General features: G+C 52.0%; 1 protein-coding gene across 6 annotated transcripts in view; it reads right to left on the bottom strand.

Moving 5' to 3' along the window:
- Nucleotides 1-21,096, bottom strand: part of Npas2 (neuronal PAS domain protein 2) — a 155,720-nt gene that overhangs the window by 81,994 nt on the left and 52,630 nt on the right. For 5 of the 6 annotated variants that reach the window (XM_047522823.1, XM_047522826.1, XM_047522824.1 and 2 more), the window contains one exon: nucleotides 2,667-2,720. In XM_047522823.1, the coding sequence (XP_047378779.1) occupies nucleotides 2,667-2,698 (32 nt within the window). In that variant the 5' untranslated portion in view covers nucleotides 2,699-2,720. Of the gene's footprint in view, nucleotides 1-2,666; nucleotides 2,721-2,814; nucleotides 2,851-21,096 lie in introns of those variants that run through there. The other variant, XM_047522827.1, reaches the window with a different exon arrangement.

Below are 21,096 nucleotides of genomic sequence, written 5' to 3'. Positions count from 1 at the left end.
TCAGCTTTTCATCACTGTGACTCATACCTGAGATTAATCAACATAAAAGGAGGAAAGGTTTATTTTGGCTCATGTTTCAGCCCACAGTCACCTGGAACTGTTGTTTGGGCCTATGGTGGCACAGTACATCATTGCAGCAGGACAAGGCACAGGATGGGTATTTACCTCATGTCATCTGGAAGCAAAGATAGAAGAAAGGGCTAGGGGACGAATATCCCTTCAAGGGTATTCCCCCAATGACCTCACTTCCTCCCAAAGGCCCCCACCTCCCAGTAGTGCCACAGGCTGGCAACCAAGCCATTACCAATGGGGACAGTCCAGATTCAAATACAGCAGAACCTGCATAGCGTTTGATTTATTTCTAGGAGCTTATTGCCAAGATTTATTTATATACATTTTTTTTCATGTGTATATGTTTATATACGTGGAAAATAACTTCACATATACATATTTCTGAGTGTGGCAGAGCCTAAACGCATTCTGTCTCTTTCTGATTTAGAGGTGAGCAGTGTAGCAGAGAAGTCGGGCCGAGGCCATGGGAGCTGCCAAGGAGATATGAAAGGTGATAGTGGCGAAGGTGAAATTCCCATGGACTCCAAACCACAGCAGAATGTGGGTCTTATTCTGTTCCTGCCAGAGAGATTGACTTTGTTTTTATACAGAGACTCTTGTGGCCTGAGGGGCAAGAGCAAAGCTTCATGTCAAGGAATCCGGGATTCAACATCCTACCCAGCATTTACTAGAGCTCTCCGACCTCTGAAAATTGACTCCACCTTTTTGAGCCTTATTGTCCTCAACTGTAAAATGGGAATAACAACAACAGGCACCTCCAAGAGGAGATGATGTGATAAGATGATGTAAACAGAGGGACATAGGTCAGAACTGAGGGCATGTGAAGTCCACAGGAAGTCCTCATGAATGCTGGCCACTGCTGTTCTTTTCATGATTGCTAACAAGACCCGAGAGTGTATTACCGTAAACTGCTGTGCACTCTCACATCTACGTAGGGATCAACACCTAAAAAAGCTACTTAGTGTGCTTCATGGCTAATTCCCAAAACAATCCCTGAGGAAGTCAGGACAGACTTTCTGCTGCAGGTGAGAAAACAGAGGTTTCGAATCAGGAAGGGAATTCATAGCCCAGGTCCTGTGTCCAGCACGCTATCCATGGTTCCCACTGCAGGAAACCCAAGGACAACACACCCAGAGGGAAGAACTGGAAGCCAGCTGCTCAGGAGAGAGGGCAGACACACTCTAGTCTGGTCTGGCCTGTTCCAGTTCAGTCTATCCATTCGCTTGTTGGTGTTCAAATGGATTTTGCGACACTTCCAGTGACACACAGTCTGCAAAGCACTTCCGAGGGGTGCCCTGGTTCCCGATGCCAAGTGCAGAACCCAGGGCCCACTGCTTCCGAATAAGCTGGGGAGTTATTTGCATCATTGTTTATTTGAGTTTTTATTGTAGGAATTTTCAAACAGATGGAAAATTAGAAATGAGTAAAATAAGATAGAAGCAGAGATGAGTCCCTAGGGCTGACTTCCCGACTTCCGAGTCCTCACCCCACGCCAACCTCATTCCATCCACCCTGACCAATGCTCTGACCCCTCATTTTAAAAAAGGAAATACTGGAGGAATTTTAAAGTAATCTAGACTCCCCAGTGCCTTGCAGACTCAAATCTAGCAAGTGCAGGGACGGCCAGGATTTGTGGTCCTCGTGGCTACCTCCCCAGGTGACATGGATGAACAGCCACTCTGGAGTCATCAAATCAAGTGACCATTGACTGCTCCACTGTTTGCAAGTAACCAAGAGATGGGCTCTGTGAAGGGAAATGGGCACAGCCCTGAGCTCACAGTTCCACGGGGGCTGTCTCAGAGGACAGAGCGAACCATCTCAGAACAGAAGGGACCGAGGCTGCAGGGAGAGGTTGGTTGGCCAGGCCTGTGAGGCTAGCTCTCCCGCGGGGCGTGCTGTCTGCAGGGACCTCCTGATCACCCCGTTCACCCGACCATTCCTTGCGGGCAGGAAGCTACCCGGGCACACTGCGTGAAGTTGATGGTGTTCAGCCATTCTTGGCCTTCGAATTGTCAATATCATGACTAGACCTGGTACTTAGTAGGTGGTCAATAAATGTCTCAGGAAGAAATCAACACAGGGTCATAAGAACTCATTGACCCGACCACAGTGCAACTCCCATTAACAGGGGAGGGTGTCAGCAGTGCTGGGTGCCCGGTGGACATTCAGTAACTATGGGTAATGGCGATGCTATTATTGGCCAAAGCCTAGCGCTCCCAGCAGCGGAGCTGGGACGTGAACCCAGGCGGGCCTAGCTCCCATCAGCCCGCCCGCCAAGCAGCATCTGTCCTGGGAAAGCAGTGACCAGAGGCCTCTGAAAGAGGTGCTCAGCCTTGCAGGTAACGCCCGGGCACGCGGGAATCAGACCAGCTGACCAGTCCCAGACAATGGGCAGTGTCACTGGTGAGGAGTCCCACTGGGCACCTGCGGGAAATGAGTCAGAGGGTCCCGCAGTACATCCAGGAGGGATCTGCACCGACACCTGCGTGGCTGTCTGTCTTCTTGGCTCTTGGGTTAAAAAAAGGGTCAACCAGATCCAGACAGGCCAACCGACGGGCCTGTGGAGGATGCCCAGGAGGAGGACCCCTGCTTACCTCTTGGCTCTGTCTTTCTCATCTTCATCCATTAGATTTTCTATGCAGTCTTTCCTGCAAAACAAAACAAAACCCAGACGATCACTGTCTGCTTCTAGATCTTTCTTACAGCCCTTTCTAGGCGGCCATCACTGTGGTCTCGCCTCACCTCCGTGTCTTCTCCCAGCACCTCTCAAGCTTTCTGGTCCCACCACTCTTGTGCTCTCGGAGTTTACTGAGGACCCCAAAAGCTCTGTGCACGCGGTTTAAGCTGAGAAATGTTTAGATGACCAGGCGCACATGCCTTTAGACGTCGGAGTGATGAAGTCCTGGGTCTCAAACAGCTTCTGGAAAAGTCCACCATACGTTCAGGAGAGAAGGCACATTTTTTTTTTTTTTTTAAAGCAAGTGATTAATATTTCAAAACACTTTGTCCCCAAGGTCCCCCCTTCGAACCCGCTGGGTGAAGCAGTGTGTTAATCTCAGGCCTGAAACCAGCAAGTGCTCTCTGGTAGACGCCTGTGACCTGCCAGTGACACTGTGTGGCTTCGTTCACTTCTCGCCGGCTGCCAGTTGCCCACAACATCCCAAGAGAGGGCGTTACTTGTTTATCGGCCCGTTTGAATGCCCAAGTCCTCTGAGCTGAGAAGAGAAGCAATCGGCCCTACGGAGCACAAGCCACAGACCTCCCCTCGACAGCGAGGGCTCGCGCACGCCGGAGCTCGAACAACCACGAACGTTCTCACAGCTCCGAGTCAGCAGGGCCTACCTCACTGCAGAGCCCCTCTTCTCCCAGGCCGCTGGCTTGATGCCGCTCAGGCCCAGCGACCTGGCTTCCTCCTCTGCCCTGTGCAGGTCTGGGGTTTTTCCACTTCCAGAGCCAGCCTTGGTCCCTTCTTTCACGCGCACATTTGCCAGAGCCCCACCTGCCTGGGGCGCTCCCCTTCCAGCCAGCACACCGAGCAGAACCCGTCCTGGGGGCTCTGAGGCCAGTGCCTACTGGAGGCCCAGGCCAACGGTGGCAGTAGCTGAAAGAGCAGAGCGACTGAGGTCAGGGGGACCACAGAGAGGCTGAATCACCCCTACCCACAAGGCTTTGCTCTCGACCCCGAGCATCTGAAGTCAGACCGCTAAAACCCACACTTTTGCAAACGCACCAGCGAATTCTCTAGAAATTTTGTTTTGGATAAGAGTTTTAATGGAGTTTTCCCTGAGATAATTTGGTTTGGTGATCTTGGTTACCAACGTGCACGGGTTTTGAGCCAAACCCAGGGAGAGGAATTCTGAAGTCATGGCCTCTGTTTACAGACATGCCCCGTTCAGTGAACAGCAGGCCTAGGTAGGGGTAGACAGCAAAAATGCCATTCAGCCATTGAGGTTGGCATCACAATTAAAGCAGGGCTCACACATCTGCAAACAGGCCTGTGCTTGATGCTTTCCAGATGGAATCTGCTCAAAGCTTTATGACAGGAAAAACATGGAGTCAATTCATTTAATGATGCTGACCTACGCCTCTGCTCCCAGCCCCAAGGGCCCAGAGCAGGAGGGAGGACCCCACAGAGCTGCAGCCATGTCCTGCACCAGCAGCCCCAGGACAGAGCGCGTTCACAGGTGGCCTGGGCTGCCCGAGGTGCCGGGGTCCTGTGGGGGGAGTGGGTGGCTCAGTCATAGCTAAACATCTACAAATGACTAATAGCTCTTCTTATCGACCCCATCTTCTCTGATTTATGTCTGTTTATCCTCAAACGTTTCCTGACTCCATGAAGCTTGGGCGGTCCACACCCACTTCCTCCGCTTCCCGGCCCCTCCCAAGTCCCAGCCCTGACTCCTCTCCCTTGACCCCGTCGCAGCCCCGTGAACGGCTCCCGAGCAGATGAGGCGTCTGCGCTCTCCGGAGCACCTGCCGCAGACCTTCCTGCTGACTTCTTACCGGTTGTCACCTCTGGTGTCCCCTACATCTTCCACAGACTTTTTTTTTTTTTTTTAACTTAAAAAATCGTGGTGACATACCTAATAGAATCGGCCACCTTCACCCTCTGTCCACGTGCAGATCAGCATCCCCCCAGCTCCAGCCTGGAAGCCACCGTCTCCCATGAGGACAAATCGGATTGCTCAAGGGGCCTGGCACACGTGGAACCACCTGGCCTTCGTCCTTTGTGACCGCGTCCTTCACGCGGCATTCTGCTCTCGTGCACGCTGCCCGAGGCTGAGCCATGTGTCCTGCTGGATCATCGGTGTGCAGGCCTCTGTCGCACAGCCGGGGTGGCCTCCCCTCGCTGGGCTGCTGTGAGGCTGCTGCCAGGGACACGCGCGCACATCCCCTGAATTGCGCTGTCGAGCCGTCGGCTTTTGCTGTGTTTCCTTAGTGTGGTGTGTTTCCACGTGACCGGGGTTCCTCTGGGCACAAGCACACAGGTGGGGCCCAAGCGCCTCCCTCCCTATTCCCGCCTTCTGTTCCCCTCCTGCACCCCACTGGTCTTCCTTTCATTTATTTAAGGGTGTTTAAAGTGGGTGCTCTAGGGACCTTCGTCGGGGTGGACGCACGGTGCTGTATTCCTAGCTGTACGCAGGACGGCTGGGCCGATTTCATCCCACGTTCCTCCCTTTTCCTGTCCTATCACATTTTTGGGTCACTCTTCCCTTCTACGCTGGGGAGCTGGAGAGAGGCCAAGGCAAACTCTGAAGAGTCTCAAAGAGAAGAAAGGAAGCTCCGTGAGGTCAGGTTCAAGGACTAACAGAGAAGTTCAGGAATAATGGAAGTCCAGAAATTCGGGCTAAAGGAGTAAGAGGAGGTTTATTTAAAAAAAACTTTCTCTTTTCTTTTTTTTTTTGCAGTGCTGGAGATGGAACCGAGGGCCTCGCACAGGCCTGGCGAGCACGCCACACAGAAACGATTCATGACCACTGTTCTCTGCTGTGCAGAGATCTTCCACGGAGAAAACGTCTTGAAGAGCTCTTCTTTTTATGAGCGCAGAGTGGCAGGGAGGAGGAAATGAGCTCCGTGGAGGCAGAGGAGAGTCCGGAGCCGAGGAGACACCTGGTGACGTCACTGAGGCCCGGAGACGAGCGGAGGGAGGCAGGGAGTCTGCTCCAGATCCGAGGCCTGTGCGAGGGTGTGAACCAGGTTCAGAGGGAGGCCGTGGGCGGGGAGAGGGGAGCCGAGAAGGGTAGCACAGTCACCTGGGGTCCCTAACAGCAGAGCCAGGGGACAGGCCAAGTGGAAAATGGTTTCCCAATCTGGAAGGGTTGCAAGGGAATAAACACCCTCACCCCATTCTCCCCCTCCCACAGTCAGAAGATGAGACAGCAGAGGATCGCCCACGTACTCTGCACTTGTGTCCACTTTGTGAACGTCTTACGTTACTCCAGTTCACTGAATCAGTGCCCTGCGGTGAATCAGTGCTGACGTGTTGTTACTAAGCAGAACCCACACTTCCTTCAGACCGTCTCAGTGTTGACATCTGTCCTGTCTCTGTTCCAGCGCCCGCTGGCCACCACACCTTGCACGTCCTTGTCACGTCTCTCAGACCCTCCCTAGGCTGGCCTGTCAGATCCCTGGTTTTGAAGACCTTGACAGTTTCGAGAGGTTTTTGTGGCTGTCCTTCCATTCAGGTCTCTCTCCTGGTTGGACTGGGCATAGGGGATTTGGGAGGAAGACCCGCTGAGGGACAGGGCCTTCCTCCCCGCATCCTGGTACCAGTGTCACCTGTCAGGTGGTTGTTGACCTGAGCCACCCAACCGAGGCAGCGAGACGCTTATTAAGTGGGACGTGAGTCGCTCTCACACATCGTACGCACCAGGCGTGCTTCTTCAGCTTTCCAGGTATCCCTTTTCCAGGTGAAGAATCTCTCAACTTAAAGCAGCAGATCTAATTATTAATCCAGGTACACCGTTTCCCCTGTGACTTTAGGCCCTGATCATCTGATAATGGGTCAGATTAATCATCGGACCCATTATCCCCCCTAAGGGCACATCATCTAGAAACATAAAGATCATTAGATTAGAAAATACAACTCACCACTGTTTACCCAAAATTATTGTTTCCCAACACCGTGACACCCTGTGTCTGTCTGTGTCCCAGCGCCACGCTAGCCCCTGCCGATCTGCAGCGATTCTTGTTATGGACGCAGGCGAGCCCCCCAGGGCTGTTCTCATTCCTGGCGGCCCGGCCGTCTCAGGTCTTGCGTCTCCATGCCAGTTTTACAGCCAGTCTGTTACTTCTATAAAATGCCTGCTATGACTTGGATCACCATCAAGTTGAACCTAGGGACCGATTTGGGGAAAACGACCCTGTTGACGATGTTGAGGAGTCTGGTGCATGAACAGGAGAACTCTTTCTAGAAGCCTCGATGTTTACGCGCTGTGACACGGCAGCTGAGTGGATTCACTGAAGTGCTGTGTCCTCTGCGTGGTTCCCTGAGTGCCAAGACAATAGGGACCCCGATGTGAGCAAAGCCCCTGCTTACACACCACTTCCATGGGGTAGAGGACGTGTGTGTTGGCAAGTGAGGACAAACCCCAGGCACGGGAATTAGTGAACATAAAGCTGCCACTTGCTGTTTTATGGGGCGGCATTCCTGTCCCACTCTGGGAATGAACGGAAGCTTTGAACAGAGAAGTGACAAACCCCAGCCTCTAAGGACAGCTGTGGTTCACAAAGCCTGCTGCACAGCAGACACTCAAAAAGGCTCTCTGCTTCGATGGCCAGGGTTGGGCATGGTGGTCCTGACCCATCCGTGCTGGCTACCCACCTGTGCCTTAGTCATACAGGTGTTCAATAAATGTGTGGGGAAGGAAGGCGGGAGGGAAGGGACGGGAGGGAAGGGGTCAGGGTCCAAGCCCTAGCTGAACCCCCGAGACTATTTGGCATTCACTCCCACAAACGTCTCAGCGAGCTTGGCAGTTTCAGGATAACGGAACGGCACTTACGAAGTACAGTTGAAGATACAATTATATCCTCATGACCAAAATTAAAGCAAAAACTGCTGTGTGAGCAGGAGCTACTGACTAAAGGGAAAATCCACTGGGGCAGAAATGACAGCCATGGCCACTGGTTCCTCACGCACCCCCGCTGCTGCCGAGTTCCGGAACAGCAAGGCCTCACCTGATCTCCAGCTGTGTGGAGCGGCCTGGCGCAGCTACCCTCTCTTACACATCAGGAAGCACTGCTCCCCGCAGGCCACGTGGCCTGCCCATAGACAAGGGCTCAGGGGACACAGTGGCCCTGAGCACAGTCTCCTGGAGCTGACGCAGGCAGCCCCTCCCCACCCACCCGCTGCTGCTCAGGATGGGTGGTTTCCCACCTTGGAGTCAGCCTGATTTCGATTCTCTCCAGCCTACTTGTTCTGTGACTTTGAGCAAGCCACCTCTACGCTGAGACTCCCCATGTCCCTCATTCCTAAAGAGTGGCTGCCGCCCAGCCTGTGCAGTCAGGCCCAGCCGATGCCTCAGGAGGCCTCAGGGTGAGTCCTGCCCTTCCCACACCTACCTCACCCGAGTGTCCTGCCCTCTCAAGGCGGGTGACACAGCCTCATCCCTCCTTCCTGGCTGTGTTGGAGTTCCTTTTTTTTTTTTTTTTAATGTAATGCATTTTTTAATCTTTAAAAATTTATACATAATAACTGTGCATATTGATGGGTACAGTGTCATATTTTGATTTGTCTGAACTTTGCGTAATGATCAGATCAGGGAAATTATCATATCTGTCGCCTCATTGGCTTATCGTATTTTTGTGGTAAGAACATTCAAAACTTCTAGCTGTTTTGTAACATGTCACACCTTATCACTAAGTGTGCTTATCTTCTGTGCAATACAACCCAAGGACTTATTCCTTCTATCTACAGTTAACTTTGTACCCACTGACCAACTGCTTGCCATCACTGGTCCCGCTCGGGGGACCGCCATTTTGCTTTTGGATTCCACATATGAGTGAGATCCTCTGGCACTTGTCTGTCTGTGTCTGGCTATTTCACGCAACATGACGTCCGCCCTTACGTTAAAGTCCTCAGAGGAAGACACACAACTGACAACAAGTACAGAAGTCTGCTCGACATCACTAATCTCCAGGGAGCTGCAAATCAAACCACTCTGAGATATCACCTTATTCCAGTCAGAATGGCCACAATCAAAAGATAAAAGGTAATAAGTGGTGGTGAGGCTGTGGGGAAGAGGGAAGCCTCACACTCTGCTGGTGGGATCGTGTGCTAGTGCAGCCACTATGGAAACTGTATAAAGAGTCTTCAAAAAATTAAAAATAGAACTACTGCACGATCCAGCAATCCCACTCCTGGGCATATATTCAAAGGAAAGGAAGTCAGCATGTTGAAGACATATTTGTACTTGCATATTTATTGCAGTATTCACAGTAGCCAAGATTTAAGATCAACCTAAATGTCCAACAATGAATAAGTGGATAAAGAAAATGTGGTATATATACAACAGAGTACTATTTAGCCACGGAAGGATGAAATCCTGTCATTTGCAACAACACTGATGGACCTGTCTTGAATGTCAGTGAATATAATCTCTGCATAGCAAGAGAGTCACCATAAATGGACATAGCCTGTGGGGTGACACAGACTGAACATTTTTGAGGAACTCCTGAACAAAAAAAGGGCAGCCTAATGGGAAGGGTGCTTTCCGTCAAGAGGCATCCGAGAAGGGGGATCCAGCTAGGCCTGCGCCTGCCCCAGGGACCACTTGGGATTGTCTCAGGCAGGGCTGTAGGGACACCAAGCAGGGTGCAGTGGTGAAGGTGGACCAGGCCCTGGAAGCAGACCAACTGGAGGATCCCATCAAGCAAGGCCGATGGGGCACTGAATGGGAGTCCCCAGGGAGTTGGCAGAGTGCCATGCCCACTGCTGGGAGGCAGAGCCAGTGATCTGTACCCAAGTCTGGGAAGGCGAGAAGGCAGAGGTGGCCTGGAGCTGGTCTTCTCAAGCTCTGCCCTGCAGTGGCTCTAGGTAACCAGGTGAAGTGTGCATGTCCAGCCCTCGCTTCCCGCCTGTGAAGTGGGGAGGGGCTCCCACTCTGGTCATAAGAGGAAATGAGTGAACCCAGGAGAAACCCATGCACGAGTAAGTCATCGAAAGAGTTCAGCTACTGTTAATTTCAACATCAATAATGATAACAAAGCAAAGGGCTAGGAATAGAAACTGGTACTGAAGACTGTAGAACATCCTCAGGAGGAGCAGGGTCGCTGTGTCCATCAGTGTTGGAAAGGCAGAAAGACAACGCACCTGTGTGCACACCGTGGTGCCGTCTAGAGCAGAGGACCTGCCAGTGGTGACGCAACAGGATTGCAGCAGCCATTGGGAAGTCATGAGGGACGGAAGGGGATGGAAAAAACATAGGGAGACATGATGGAGAATGTCCTTTAAATAGCAGGCCCTCAAGCCATGCTGCTGACTTTAGCAGAAGGACGAAAGCGAGGCCTGCGAATGACATGTATGTGACTCAGGTGAGCTTCCTGCCCCAAGAACCGGAGAACATTTTCTTCTCACAGTCACCTAGTACACCATTAGCTGGAGCGCTGGCCCTAGGTGAAAGGGACCAAGCAAGTGGCCGTGTGACTGCTTTCTTGTGCCACATCTGCCCTAGGGCTCACAGTGAGACGGAATACCAATGAATCTGACAAGTGACAGGGCCCTGTGGGACCGGGCAACTCACTCCTGGGTCTCCAGAGGGGACTACATACCATATACACAGAAAGACATGTTATTCTACTACAGCTGGGGTTGGCTGGGCTCCTTTCTGTGAAAGGTCACCTAGTAAACCTTTCAGAAGCAGACCAAGCAGTCTTCGTTGCAACTGCTCAGCTCTGCCATTGTAAGGCAAAAGCAGCTGTCAACAATATGTAAATGACTGGGTGTGACTGTGTTTCAATAAAACTTTATTTATATAAACAGGCTGTGGGCCTGATTTGGTTTCCACGCACTCTGCTGACCCAGGTTAAAGTATCAGTCATAGCTGGGTATGGTGGTGCACGCCTGTAATCCCAGCGAATCAGGAGCCTGAGGCAGGAAGAGTGCAAGTTCAAGGTCAGCCTCAGCAATTTAGTGAGGCCCTAAGCAACTTAGCAAGACCCTGTCTCAAAATAAAAAAAAATAAAAAGGGTTGGGATGTGACTCAGTGGTTAAGTGCCCCCTGGGTTCAATCCCTGGTACAAAGAAAAGAGAAAAAGATCAATCACTACTATCTTCCTCTTTAGTGCTAAGTTAGAACTCTTCATACAACCCATACAAGCCCAGTGGATCATTCTGCAGAATCAAGAATTTTCCGTGAAATGACTACCCTAAGCCTGGTGTGTTTCAAGGCCAGTGTTTTTACAAAATAAAATCATGATGTTTTCAAACTGACTGAGAGGTGGTTTGAATTATAGGTCCCCAGCTAGCTGGAAAATCCTGATATTCTTCCCCATCATACCAATGAAACCTGGTGAATTTAGTTCATTAAAAAGAAAAAAAAAATATTGAAAACAAACAAGATTGTTGAAATCAAAAGAGGCCAAAGGAAGCACATGCATCTCCCCAGACGGCCGGGACTTATTTATTCCCAACTGAGACCGTGCCTTCTGTCGTCCAGTGGGACCCGGTGAGGGACCTCAAGTCCTCTTGCGTGAACGTCTGTACCTCACACATGGGAGACTCAGAGTGATTTTTCCTTGCTATATGTAAGAGATAAAAAAGGTTTTGCGAAACAGTTGCCGATGAACTGTAACACTCACTTTGTCTCCCTGTGGCATTCGGGGGAGCTAGGAATTACTTCCACATTTTGATTCTTCCTCTCCAAGGAATAGCTTTTTGGATTGCAGTGATTCATTGGCTGCGGAAGGAACAGTTTGTCTAAAGGAAATGGACAGTGGAACCCAGGAACCGGCTGCTCCTGCAACCCTGATTCCCCTTCCACTAAGGAATCCTCCTCACATTCTGGCTCATTCCTCCACCTGGGACAGGCAAGACTGACAGGGCCGGGCTTAACCCTAGCTCACTGGGCTCTTGTCCTGTGCAGTCACATCTCAGGGCTCTCCCTGGGGCCTCTCAGCTGGATTCCCAGAGAAAACCATGAGCAGATCTCCATGACCACTGTCCCACACTCCCCCGGTGTCGCAAATGCCAGAGCCGAGGATCGATTTTATCTGCTTGTTGGAACCAGGATCCATTATGCTCTTTTTCCCTGCAAGGGTCTGGTGATTCATGATTCAGGGAAATGGTGACATATGCAATGAAGGAATGGATGGAGAAAGTTAGAAAAATAATTATTAAGTAAATTTACAATGACATTGTTTGGTCGGCAAAGCCTTTCCAAAATAGAAATAGCCATAATATCTGGGTTGCAGGGCCATCCTGACATGACATCTTGTTCTTGCGACCTCTGACACTCATGTTCCGATCCCTTGAGATTCCTTCTAGGGGGCTCCTTTATCAAGAGTTCACACTGCACGGCGTCATCCTGAGTCAACTAGGCAATCTGGGTGACCGTGTGTGGTCAGGGTGTGGACAATAGCTGCCTGGAGAAATCAGCAAGAGGAAAAAGGAGATTTATGAGTCATGTGTGCATCGGAGTCAGTCAAAGCTGTGCTGGGAACCGCTGTCTGGCTGCCACAGATGAGCCACAAATCCTGCTTGGCTGGGCGTCCCCGCTCCACAGAACCACAGCTCTAGCACTCCTGGGGGTCTGGGAAGCTTCATCCTGACGTTCTCAAGGTTGCCAGGAGAGCTGGAGAGAAAGATGTTCTGGGAACAAGGAGTCGGATTAGCCTGGGACACCTGGGCTGCAGGATCGAGGGTTTAATCTCTGAGCTTCAGATGATGCTGAATTCAACTGTGGGACGTTTTGTGGGAACCGCTCACCGGGGGAGGCAGCGAGGTTGGTTTGGGAACAAACTAATGGGGGTGCGAATGTCCTCCACCGGCTTCCCTTCAGGTCATGTGGTGGCCTTCGCTGGGACCTTCGGAACCACGGGCCACTTGGCCTGGGCTGGTCTGAGGCCGCACACCTCGCGCGTGAGCATCCTCACACGGCAGGATTTCCCTCTTCTGCCGTCATCGCTTCTTTCATTTACGGTTGAAATAGAGAATCCGCTGTCTGTCCACGCTGTCCAGCCAGGAGACTGCTGCCCATCACCTCTGTCAGCGCCACCAGGGCCAAGCCAAGCTTGCGGGCTGCAGAAGGCCCCCACGGGGAACATCCAGGACGGTGCCAGGAACAAGGGCCTCTTCCTTCCCGCTGCATGGCTTCACTGTGATTCATTTTATTTACTCACTTGTATACGGCATCTGTGAAGCCAGATGCTGCTAGGTTCCTTCTGTTGCCTCTTTCCCGACCCCTAGAAGGAAGTCACCTCTGAAGTCACCCCTCTCCTGTCCTCCTGCTCTCAGAGCCAAGTGTGATGCGTCCTGAAGTCAGCTGAGGACCCCGCTGCCTCTGAGCAGGCCTGGTGGTCACAGCAACAGGGACTTGGATCCATTGGTGCTTAACTGCCTGGCGAGGACTTCCCTCCAGTGTTGATATAACTGGACCCAAATCCACGCAGTGGGCAAATCCTGGCCACCCTTCCCCACCCACTTTCACCACCTAAAATCTCGACAATCCCAACTTCAGGATATACAGTCCGGCAAAATGGTGCACGTGGATCAAATGCACGGGAAAAAATAAAATAAAATGGATGCCAGGAAGACCTGGAGTGGACAGAAAGGCCAGTGTGTAAGTGGTGGGGACCGGAGGTCTGTGGGAAAAGCTGATGGGGACAATGGCCTCCTCGAATCTCCACAGGAGGAGGGGTACGCCACTGCCTGAGCTGGAAGAGTCGTATGATCAAGGCTGAACCCCGATGCATAGGACACCTCCCAACGGCCCTCCACACACTGCGGCCAGTCCTCCCTGGGGAGGTGGTTGGACGACATGGAGCTGAACACCTGCATATTCCCTCTTCCATTCTGGAACATCAAAATCCAGAGTAGCAGGCAGGCATTCGATAAGTATTTGCTCAATGTTCAAGGAAGAGGGAATAAAGGGGAGAAAGGGACCGGATGTGACTATTACAGGGATTTTAGGCCACCTGGGTTCAGCGGCACAGCAGGGCAGCATCAGAATCCCCATGATGAGAGAGAAGTCACCTGTCATGGGACGGTTCTAGGGACACAATGGCATTTCTGGATGGGCCATCAGTTGTAGAATAGAGAAAGGTTTCCAGCATAGAATAATGTCCTTTCCTCGTTTACCGACACCGCCCTCAGAGCTTTCCCAGAGCAAGGATAACGACCTGACTCGGCCCTGTGCTTCCCAGGAGCTTTCCATACGCTCTCTTACGCCAGCCATCCTACCATTAGGATGGGCACCGAAGTCGGTGGGGGCCAGGGCACTGTGGACCAGTAGGGCTAATGTCCCAGAATTGATGTTTCAAAGTACCTGTAGACCTGGTCCCATACCAAGTCTGCAGACAGACCTGAGCTCTGGACAATCCAAATAGAAAGATGAGACTCAAAGTCAGACACACAGAGCGGCTTGGGCAGGAGCCCACCCCAGAGAAGGAAGACCCTGACTTGAGAGGGAAAACCACTGGCCACAACAGCTCACCCAGCAAAGGGGGAGTGTTAGCTGTTCTCGAAACGTCTCGAGCCCAAGGTCTGAGTCTTCAGTACGACTAGAAATCTCATTTCTCAGCGTGCATTCAGATATTTGTGGTGTAAATTAAAGAGAGATTTCTCTCCTTACATCTGTCACTCTTGCCCCTGGGTAATGCTGGAGAAACTACCGGGGAAGTGGGAATTAGATTTCTTCTTGTTTCAAAGGAGATTGATTGAGCCCTTTATAAACGTCTAACCACGTCACCCCAGCAGATGTGGGATTCATGCTTGGTTCAACTCCTCCTGCCCTGACTCCCAAGCGCCAGGTGGGGGCTTCAGGATGCAAGGAGAGTTCCAGACACATCCTCCTCAGCTGGAAGGCCCAGTCATGGCTTCAGAGGAGGAAAGCCAGACCCAGGGTCCCTTCTTAAGGCACATTGCTCTGCACCCGATACACAAGTAGGTGAAATGAACTGTGGATAAAGTTCTGGCATATGGCTTCTCCAACCTCAGCTTATGAGATCATAACCATCTCATCCTCACTTTTTCTCCCAAATGACTGACAACACTATCCTGTGTCCACAGGCAACAACGCAGCAACATTTCAGCCAAGAATAAAGGTAGTAAAGGTGCGTGGGGGGCGGGGGATGATAAGTACATCTGCTAGCGTGACCCATGGCTGGGGGTGGACTCTCTACCGTAGCAGTCAAAGCCTTGGGGGACGAGCTGCCAAAATGTGACGTCTGCCCACCCCAGGTCCATGTCCCCCATCCCAGCCCCTGCTGCCCAGCCTCGGCCTCCTCCTCCATCTGTTCTGGCCTCTCCTCGGTCTTAGGTGCTCATGCGCCCCCACCTCCACCCCCAGCTCCATGATAAACCTCTCAAAGGACAGTGTGGCCCACACTCTTGGCATTTCAGCCAGCAGCCGATGTTCTCAGAGCTCAGGACAGGTGCTCGGCGTGGCTGAAGAGCTTCCATTTAGGACCGCGTTTTTAAAGGCTGGACTGTAGCCAGCTCTGGGTCCCGGTAAGACTTCATCCTGAGGCAGGGTCACGGGAGACAGCCGAAGGGGGTTGACGGGCGCCCTGTGCTTGGAGCCCGTGCTCCAGCACCTCCAGCACCCTGCGGGGCTCGCACGGCCACTCCATCGGCTGGGCCCCTCCTGACGAGGCTCGATGGGCTGAGTCTGCTGTGGGTCGACAGGAAAAGCAGGTCCATGGACAGACATTCTTCCATGGTGATGAACCAAGGCTGCCAGGGCGAGGGCTGGCCCAGGCCCGGCTGGGAGGGTCAGGTCAGCCTGCAGGTGGCAGACAGGGGACTCAGGTAAGAGGAAAACCCAAAGAACTCCCGGGCGGTAGCTCTTAAATGAACAAACAAACAAACTACAGAAGGTGTGATCCACGCTCACTGCCACCACGCTGTCATCAAAGACACAGCCCATGTCGTCACGGCTGTTCGCAGGACTCTTCACCTGCACAGGTGTGCCTGTGATTTGCATGAGCACTGCCAGACAATGGGGTGCTGCTCCCACTTCTCTGGCTCCCTCCGGATGGTGTGCGATTGGTGGGCACACAGACCCTCACTGGGGAGGAGGCCACTGCCCTGTCTTGCTATTCCTGTGACCTGCCTGGGCGAGCTGTCTCGATGGAGAGGCCTCCCCTCCAGACCTGGCTGGCTCTAAAATTAGAAGTACCAGATACTTTTGGGGAAATTCCCCTGAGGTGACCTAGCGTCCTGTTAGGAACTTCTGGCTGGAGCCAGGTCATCATAGAAAGGACGATCGTACATCTGAAGGCTGATATCAGGAATCCTGCGGAGCCAGAGCCTAGGACATCAGGACCCTGGCTCACCTCCTATACCACTCAGCTGATGCAGAAGCAAAATGGGGGTCCCAGAGACGTTCCCAACAGAGCCCAGGCCCAGGCCAAAGGGACAGAATCTGCATAGGTGCATATAGGTTATTAAACGTGAGAGGTCTTTTTTTTTCAAATGCTGGACAGTGTTTCCTCTGTGTTTCCTTTCCATAGTAAATGGACGAGAAAGTTTTTCCAGTTAATATTTTAGAAACATTCAAAGTTATAAATCCCAGGACTTTGGGAATCTTCATTCAACTTCTTTCAGGAAAAAAGTTTCCTCTGGCATTTTAAAGAGCTGAAGGGCAGGTGATCAGTCTTTCTTCCTGCTTCCTTCCTTCCTCCTCCTGCCCCTTGACTTGCTCATGAACTTATTCAGCAGATGATAGATGGGATCCATCACTGAGATGGCAACGGCCCAGGAAGAGCCTGCTTTCAAATTGTGCCTCTCATCTCACCTGAGTGAACCCGGGCAGGTGACTAACCCTGTCTCTGCCTCTGTCAGCTGGTGGCTACGAAACTCAGGACACAATACCGTCAGGCATCCAGAATGTGCGAGAGAGGGGGAGGAAGCTCTGGTAATTGTTTTTTCTTTATTTTAAATCACAATCCAGGAACAATTCCAAAGGCATATTTAAAAATGGCTCTCCAGCTAAATACCAAATTCTAACCAGGGACGTCAATTATCTTCATTTCTTCATTCCCCAGATTGTCACCAGGTATCAGAAAACCTGCAAAGCAGGTCCTTGAAAATGTACCTTGCAATCCAGAAGGTGGCTGGACCAAAGAACGTGGGCTCACGTTAAAGTGTTTTTCTGAAGAGTCGGTGGTAAACAACATTTCTGAGAACTGAATCATCCTTCGAATGTGTGAGTGGCTCTCGGCCCACTAATTGGAGGAGCATGGATCCCACCCACCCTCACTAATGAGCCATCTGAGATGCGAAGCTCCCCGCTGCCAATTAGCTGGCTTAGCAAAGTCGCATCCACCTGGCTTCCAGGCCATTAGCTAAATGCATTTTTTTAAATATACTTTGAAATTCTGGGTAAAGTGGTGGAAAATTTTTGAATTTTCATTTTGATTTTCAATAAATAATCTCACGTTTAGTCAAATTTAACAACGTCCACAGTAAAATGCTAGTCTATTTACCATGCATCCATCCTCTCTGCTCTTCAAAGCGTTTAATGCGCATTCACTTAAACCAGCAATCCATGCTGTCCTCTTCTTTTTTATGACTCTTATCTTTACCTAAATAGTCCTATAGTTTTCATTTCCCAGAGGATGCTAAATGATCAAGTCCACGAAAACAACCGTCAGATTCTTGAGAACAGAACTAAATAATCATTCCAAGGCCACAGACACTCTTGGACATCATAAACCTACGTGAATGAATTTCAGATTCTACAAACCTGTTTGAAAGAAAAAACTAACAAATAAATAACAAGATAAAAATTGCGGTGTAAATAAAAACACTTAAAATTTTTCTCATTTTGTTTTGCAAGGAAGAAGTTACTCATTATAATTCATTCATTCAGAATAGGAAGGTAAAAGATCTTAAGACTGTTTTTTAGTTTCTCTCTATACATTGAAAATATAAATATAATACTATACATAATATTCTATAAATACATATTAAAAAATAGAATGGCAGTAACAAGTACTAAGTACTTCCTAACTTCTTCCCCAGAAATATTTTCTCTCTACCTACACTCTTACTAGATTATCCACTTGAGATTCTTTTTTCCTTCACATGGTTTAAGTTGTCTATTCTGCCTGGTTGCGGAACAGAAATCAAGTTCACGTCTTTGTGCGAAGGAGCCATCTTTGGATCCATCTTTGGATCCAAGCTTGCAAACATTCTGAGGTCATGGAAGCTTGCATTAATAACACAAAAACAGTGCAGCCTTTCTTAGCCTTGACCACAAGTGAGATCTTAATTGTGTGTGTGTGTGTGTGTGTGTGTGTGTGTGTGTGTATGTGTGTGCGCGTGCGCACATGTGCGTCACTTGTCAACATGGTATGATTTATACCGTGGTAAGACCCAGACTTAAGGGGCAGGAAGGCTTTGCCCATATCTGAGCTGAGGTTCTGCAAAGCACACTCTCCTCTTGCCACTGTGCTTCATCTTGGTTGCAGGAAAAGGCAATGAATTTCTCTTCCCAGGTACAGCTTCCTGGTAAGCTCCCTTGTGATCTACATGGCCAAAGGAAGAAAATGATAATGCGACTTGCATTTAGCCATAGGAAGAAACTCAGTTCAAGAACAAACACAGAGAAACTTAAAATGCTTAAAAAAAAAAATGGTTTTACACATAAGCAAGCACCTTGCAGAGCACCCCATGGATCCGTAGTGGATTCTAGATTTAGAAAACCCCATAATCCGGAGTTGGGTTCTTTTTTTTTTTTAATCCCCTGCCCTTGGAGAGCTTTTGAGGAGCAGGATGAAGAGAGGGGACCAGCTGGGCTCCCTGTGAAAGAAGGCTGCTCCTTCCTCTGGTTTCTTTCCAGAACTCACTCGGCGCTTCAGGACCACGTGCCTTCCTCCGGGCGCAGGATGGGAAAACGGCTGCCTGTGGCACCGGGCTGGAATCGATGGCAGGAGGGAGCCAGGAGACACGCTGCGGGTAGGCTCCACCGCGGAGCACCCACGCGGCCTCTGGGGAACCACAGGCATTTCTGGATGGTAGAAGCGACTGTGAACTATACAATATTGCATTGATATGAGATCGTGAAGGTGGTCATCTACCTCATCCGCTACCTGGGGCAGGAGTGACCCGCCCTGGTGGCCACACAGCAGGATGAGGGAGGGTGCTGAGGACCCTCAGAGCAGAAGCCCTGGTTACTACAAAGCCTTCTGCACCCATGGCTGCCATGGGGCACATCAGCCACTGCTGCTAGTCCTCTCTCCTCCTCGCAGGGGGTCTGCGGCTCCGTCACATCCTGGGCACGCAGCTTCCTGAACTCGGCTCGATGCCCGGCTTTGTGACACCTCTCTGCAAACTTGTCAGACGACTTCCACCCTTGTGTCGAGTGCTGACAGTCTGGTTGGGATTGACAAGACCGGGACCCACTCTGATCCACAGACCTCGCCTGTCCCAGCAATGACCGAGTGTGCTGATGGCCGGCATAAACCCAGTCACCCATGACAACTTCTGGCCCCGAAAGATCTCAGGCGGCTTTGTTCTTTGGACTGGGGTCAGCTTAAAAGACTGACCCTCTGCTACGTGGGGATGTGCTTGGTCTCCCAGAGGCTCACGGACAGGGACCTCGCTCCTCCATATGGTGATGTGAGAGAGGGTGGAACCCAGAAGAGGTGGAGCCAAGTGGGCGGGATTGGGTCCCTGGGGCCGCTGCCCTTGGAAGGGATCGATGCTATAGTGACAAGAAACATCGTCGCTGGAGAAACTGGGGGATGGATGCACTCAGTGTGAACCTCCCAACTTTCACTGAATCTCTATTTCAAATCGAAAAGGTCTTTTTGTTGTTTGGGGTGTTCCGTTTGCTCTCACAGGAAGGGAACAGTGATGAGGCTGAGTGACAAGCAGAGGAGCCCCACAGAATCAAGCTCCGAGGCTGGGGAATGGTCTGCCCTCCTCTCCAGCAGGTCCAGCCCAGCAAGACCCTGCAGCTCCTCGGGTGCACGTCATTCACAGGCCAGGGGGAAATGAGACCCCCTAAGCTGTCTGCGTGCTCACAATGCTGGGTGCACGGACACTGGCCAGGCAGCAAGGATTCAGAGGTTTCGGACATCCTGACTTTACCGTCTGTTCCACTGATGGATCCTCAGCCCTTTTGTCTTGCCAAGCACTGAACATTCCAGAGCCTCCAGACTTTCGAAGGGCAACTGGACAAACAAGCCCAGCTGCAGATTCGTATTTGGGGCAAAGCTCTTTCCGTGTGAGGTGCTTGCGGGCGCGGTGACTGCCAGCAGCCGCCGGAGCGTCCTTCCCTCGCCTTGACCTGTGCTGTGGTACGCACTCAGCTGCCTTTCCACCTCTCTCTGCTCGGAGCCTCCGCCGATCACTCGGGGAGTCCTGCTCGGCAGCTGCGCACCTCTGACCAGTTCCGGCAGGAAAAGAAATCAGTTTGCGGTCGTGCACTGAGCTCCCCGATGCCCCGCCGCCGAGCTTTCCCCCATCGTCTTGGTCCCCAGAGGGCGGCTTGGGCTTTCCCTTTGTCAACGAGGAGACCCAAGCAGAGAGGTCAGGAAGGCCACACGAGAAGGTCACAGACGTCAGCTAGGGGCGCTGGTGACAGTAGCATTCCAACCTCCAGTGCGCGTGCGGCAGGGGCCTGTGGGCAGGGCTCCTCCTGCCCTCGCCAGGGGCTCCTGCCCCTTGCGATGGCTCCACGGCCACCCTGTCCCCACACTGGGGGCCACTGCACACGTCCATCCTTGTTCTCAACCTCACTGGCGCCTGCAGGGAGGACGCACGTCGCAGCCGGAGCAAGGCTGCCCCCTGGGAGTCGGGAGCAGGGGTGTTGGCCCTGCCCCGGGAGGGACGCGCCTCTCCCGGCCTGGCTGCTTCCTCCTTAGCGCATCGCACTGACTCAGCGGGAGCGGGCAGCGCTGTGCTGGGCAGGGGCGGCGGGCAGGAGTCCAGGGCGAATGAACAGGCTCCGGGGCCTGGTGGAGGCCCTGGGCCAGCCTCTCAGGAGACCGGAGGCCCTGGGCGTGTGCAGGGTGGAGCCCCCGTGCCAGGGCCATCTCAGCTTGGATCAGGGACGTCCGTCACACGAGAGGAGGCAGCTCCCAGCGCCTCGAGGAGCCACTCTTCAACGCCACGTGCACGCACGTCACCCTGGGGTCTTGCACGAGTGCGGATCCTGAACCGAGGGCAGGAAGGGGCTGAGATCTGCGTGTCTCACCCGTTCCCAGGGGAGGAGGAAGCCGCAGGTGCCGGCTCACCCCGGGGAAGAGCAAGGATCCTGGGTCGGGAAAAGGAAGTACCTGTTGGGGGAGGAGGTGGTGGGAGGGGAGGGACAGTCAAGGCCACTTGCTTCTACCTAAAGCAGAGAGCCACTGGGA

Source organism: Sciurus carolinensis, chromosome 13 (genome assembly GCF_902686445.1).
Source record: "Sciurus carolinensis chromosome 13, mSciCar1.2, whole genome shotgun sequence".
NCBI lineage: Eukaryota > Metazoa > Chordata > Mammalia > Rodentia > Sciuridae > Sciurus > Sciurus carolinensis.
The sequence above is the reverse complement of the archived record's forward strand: the minus strand, read 5'-3'. Positions and strand labels throughout refer to the sequence as shown.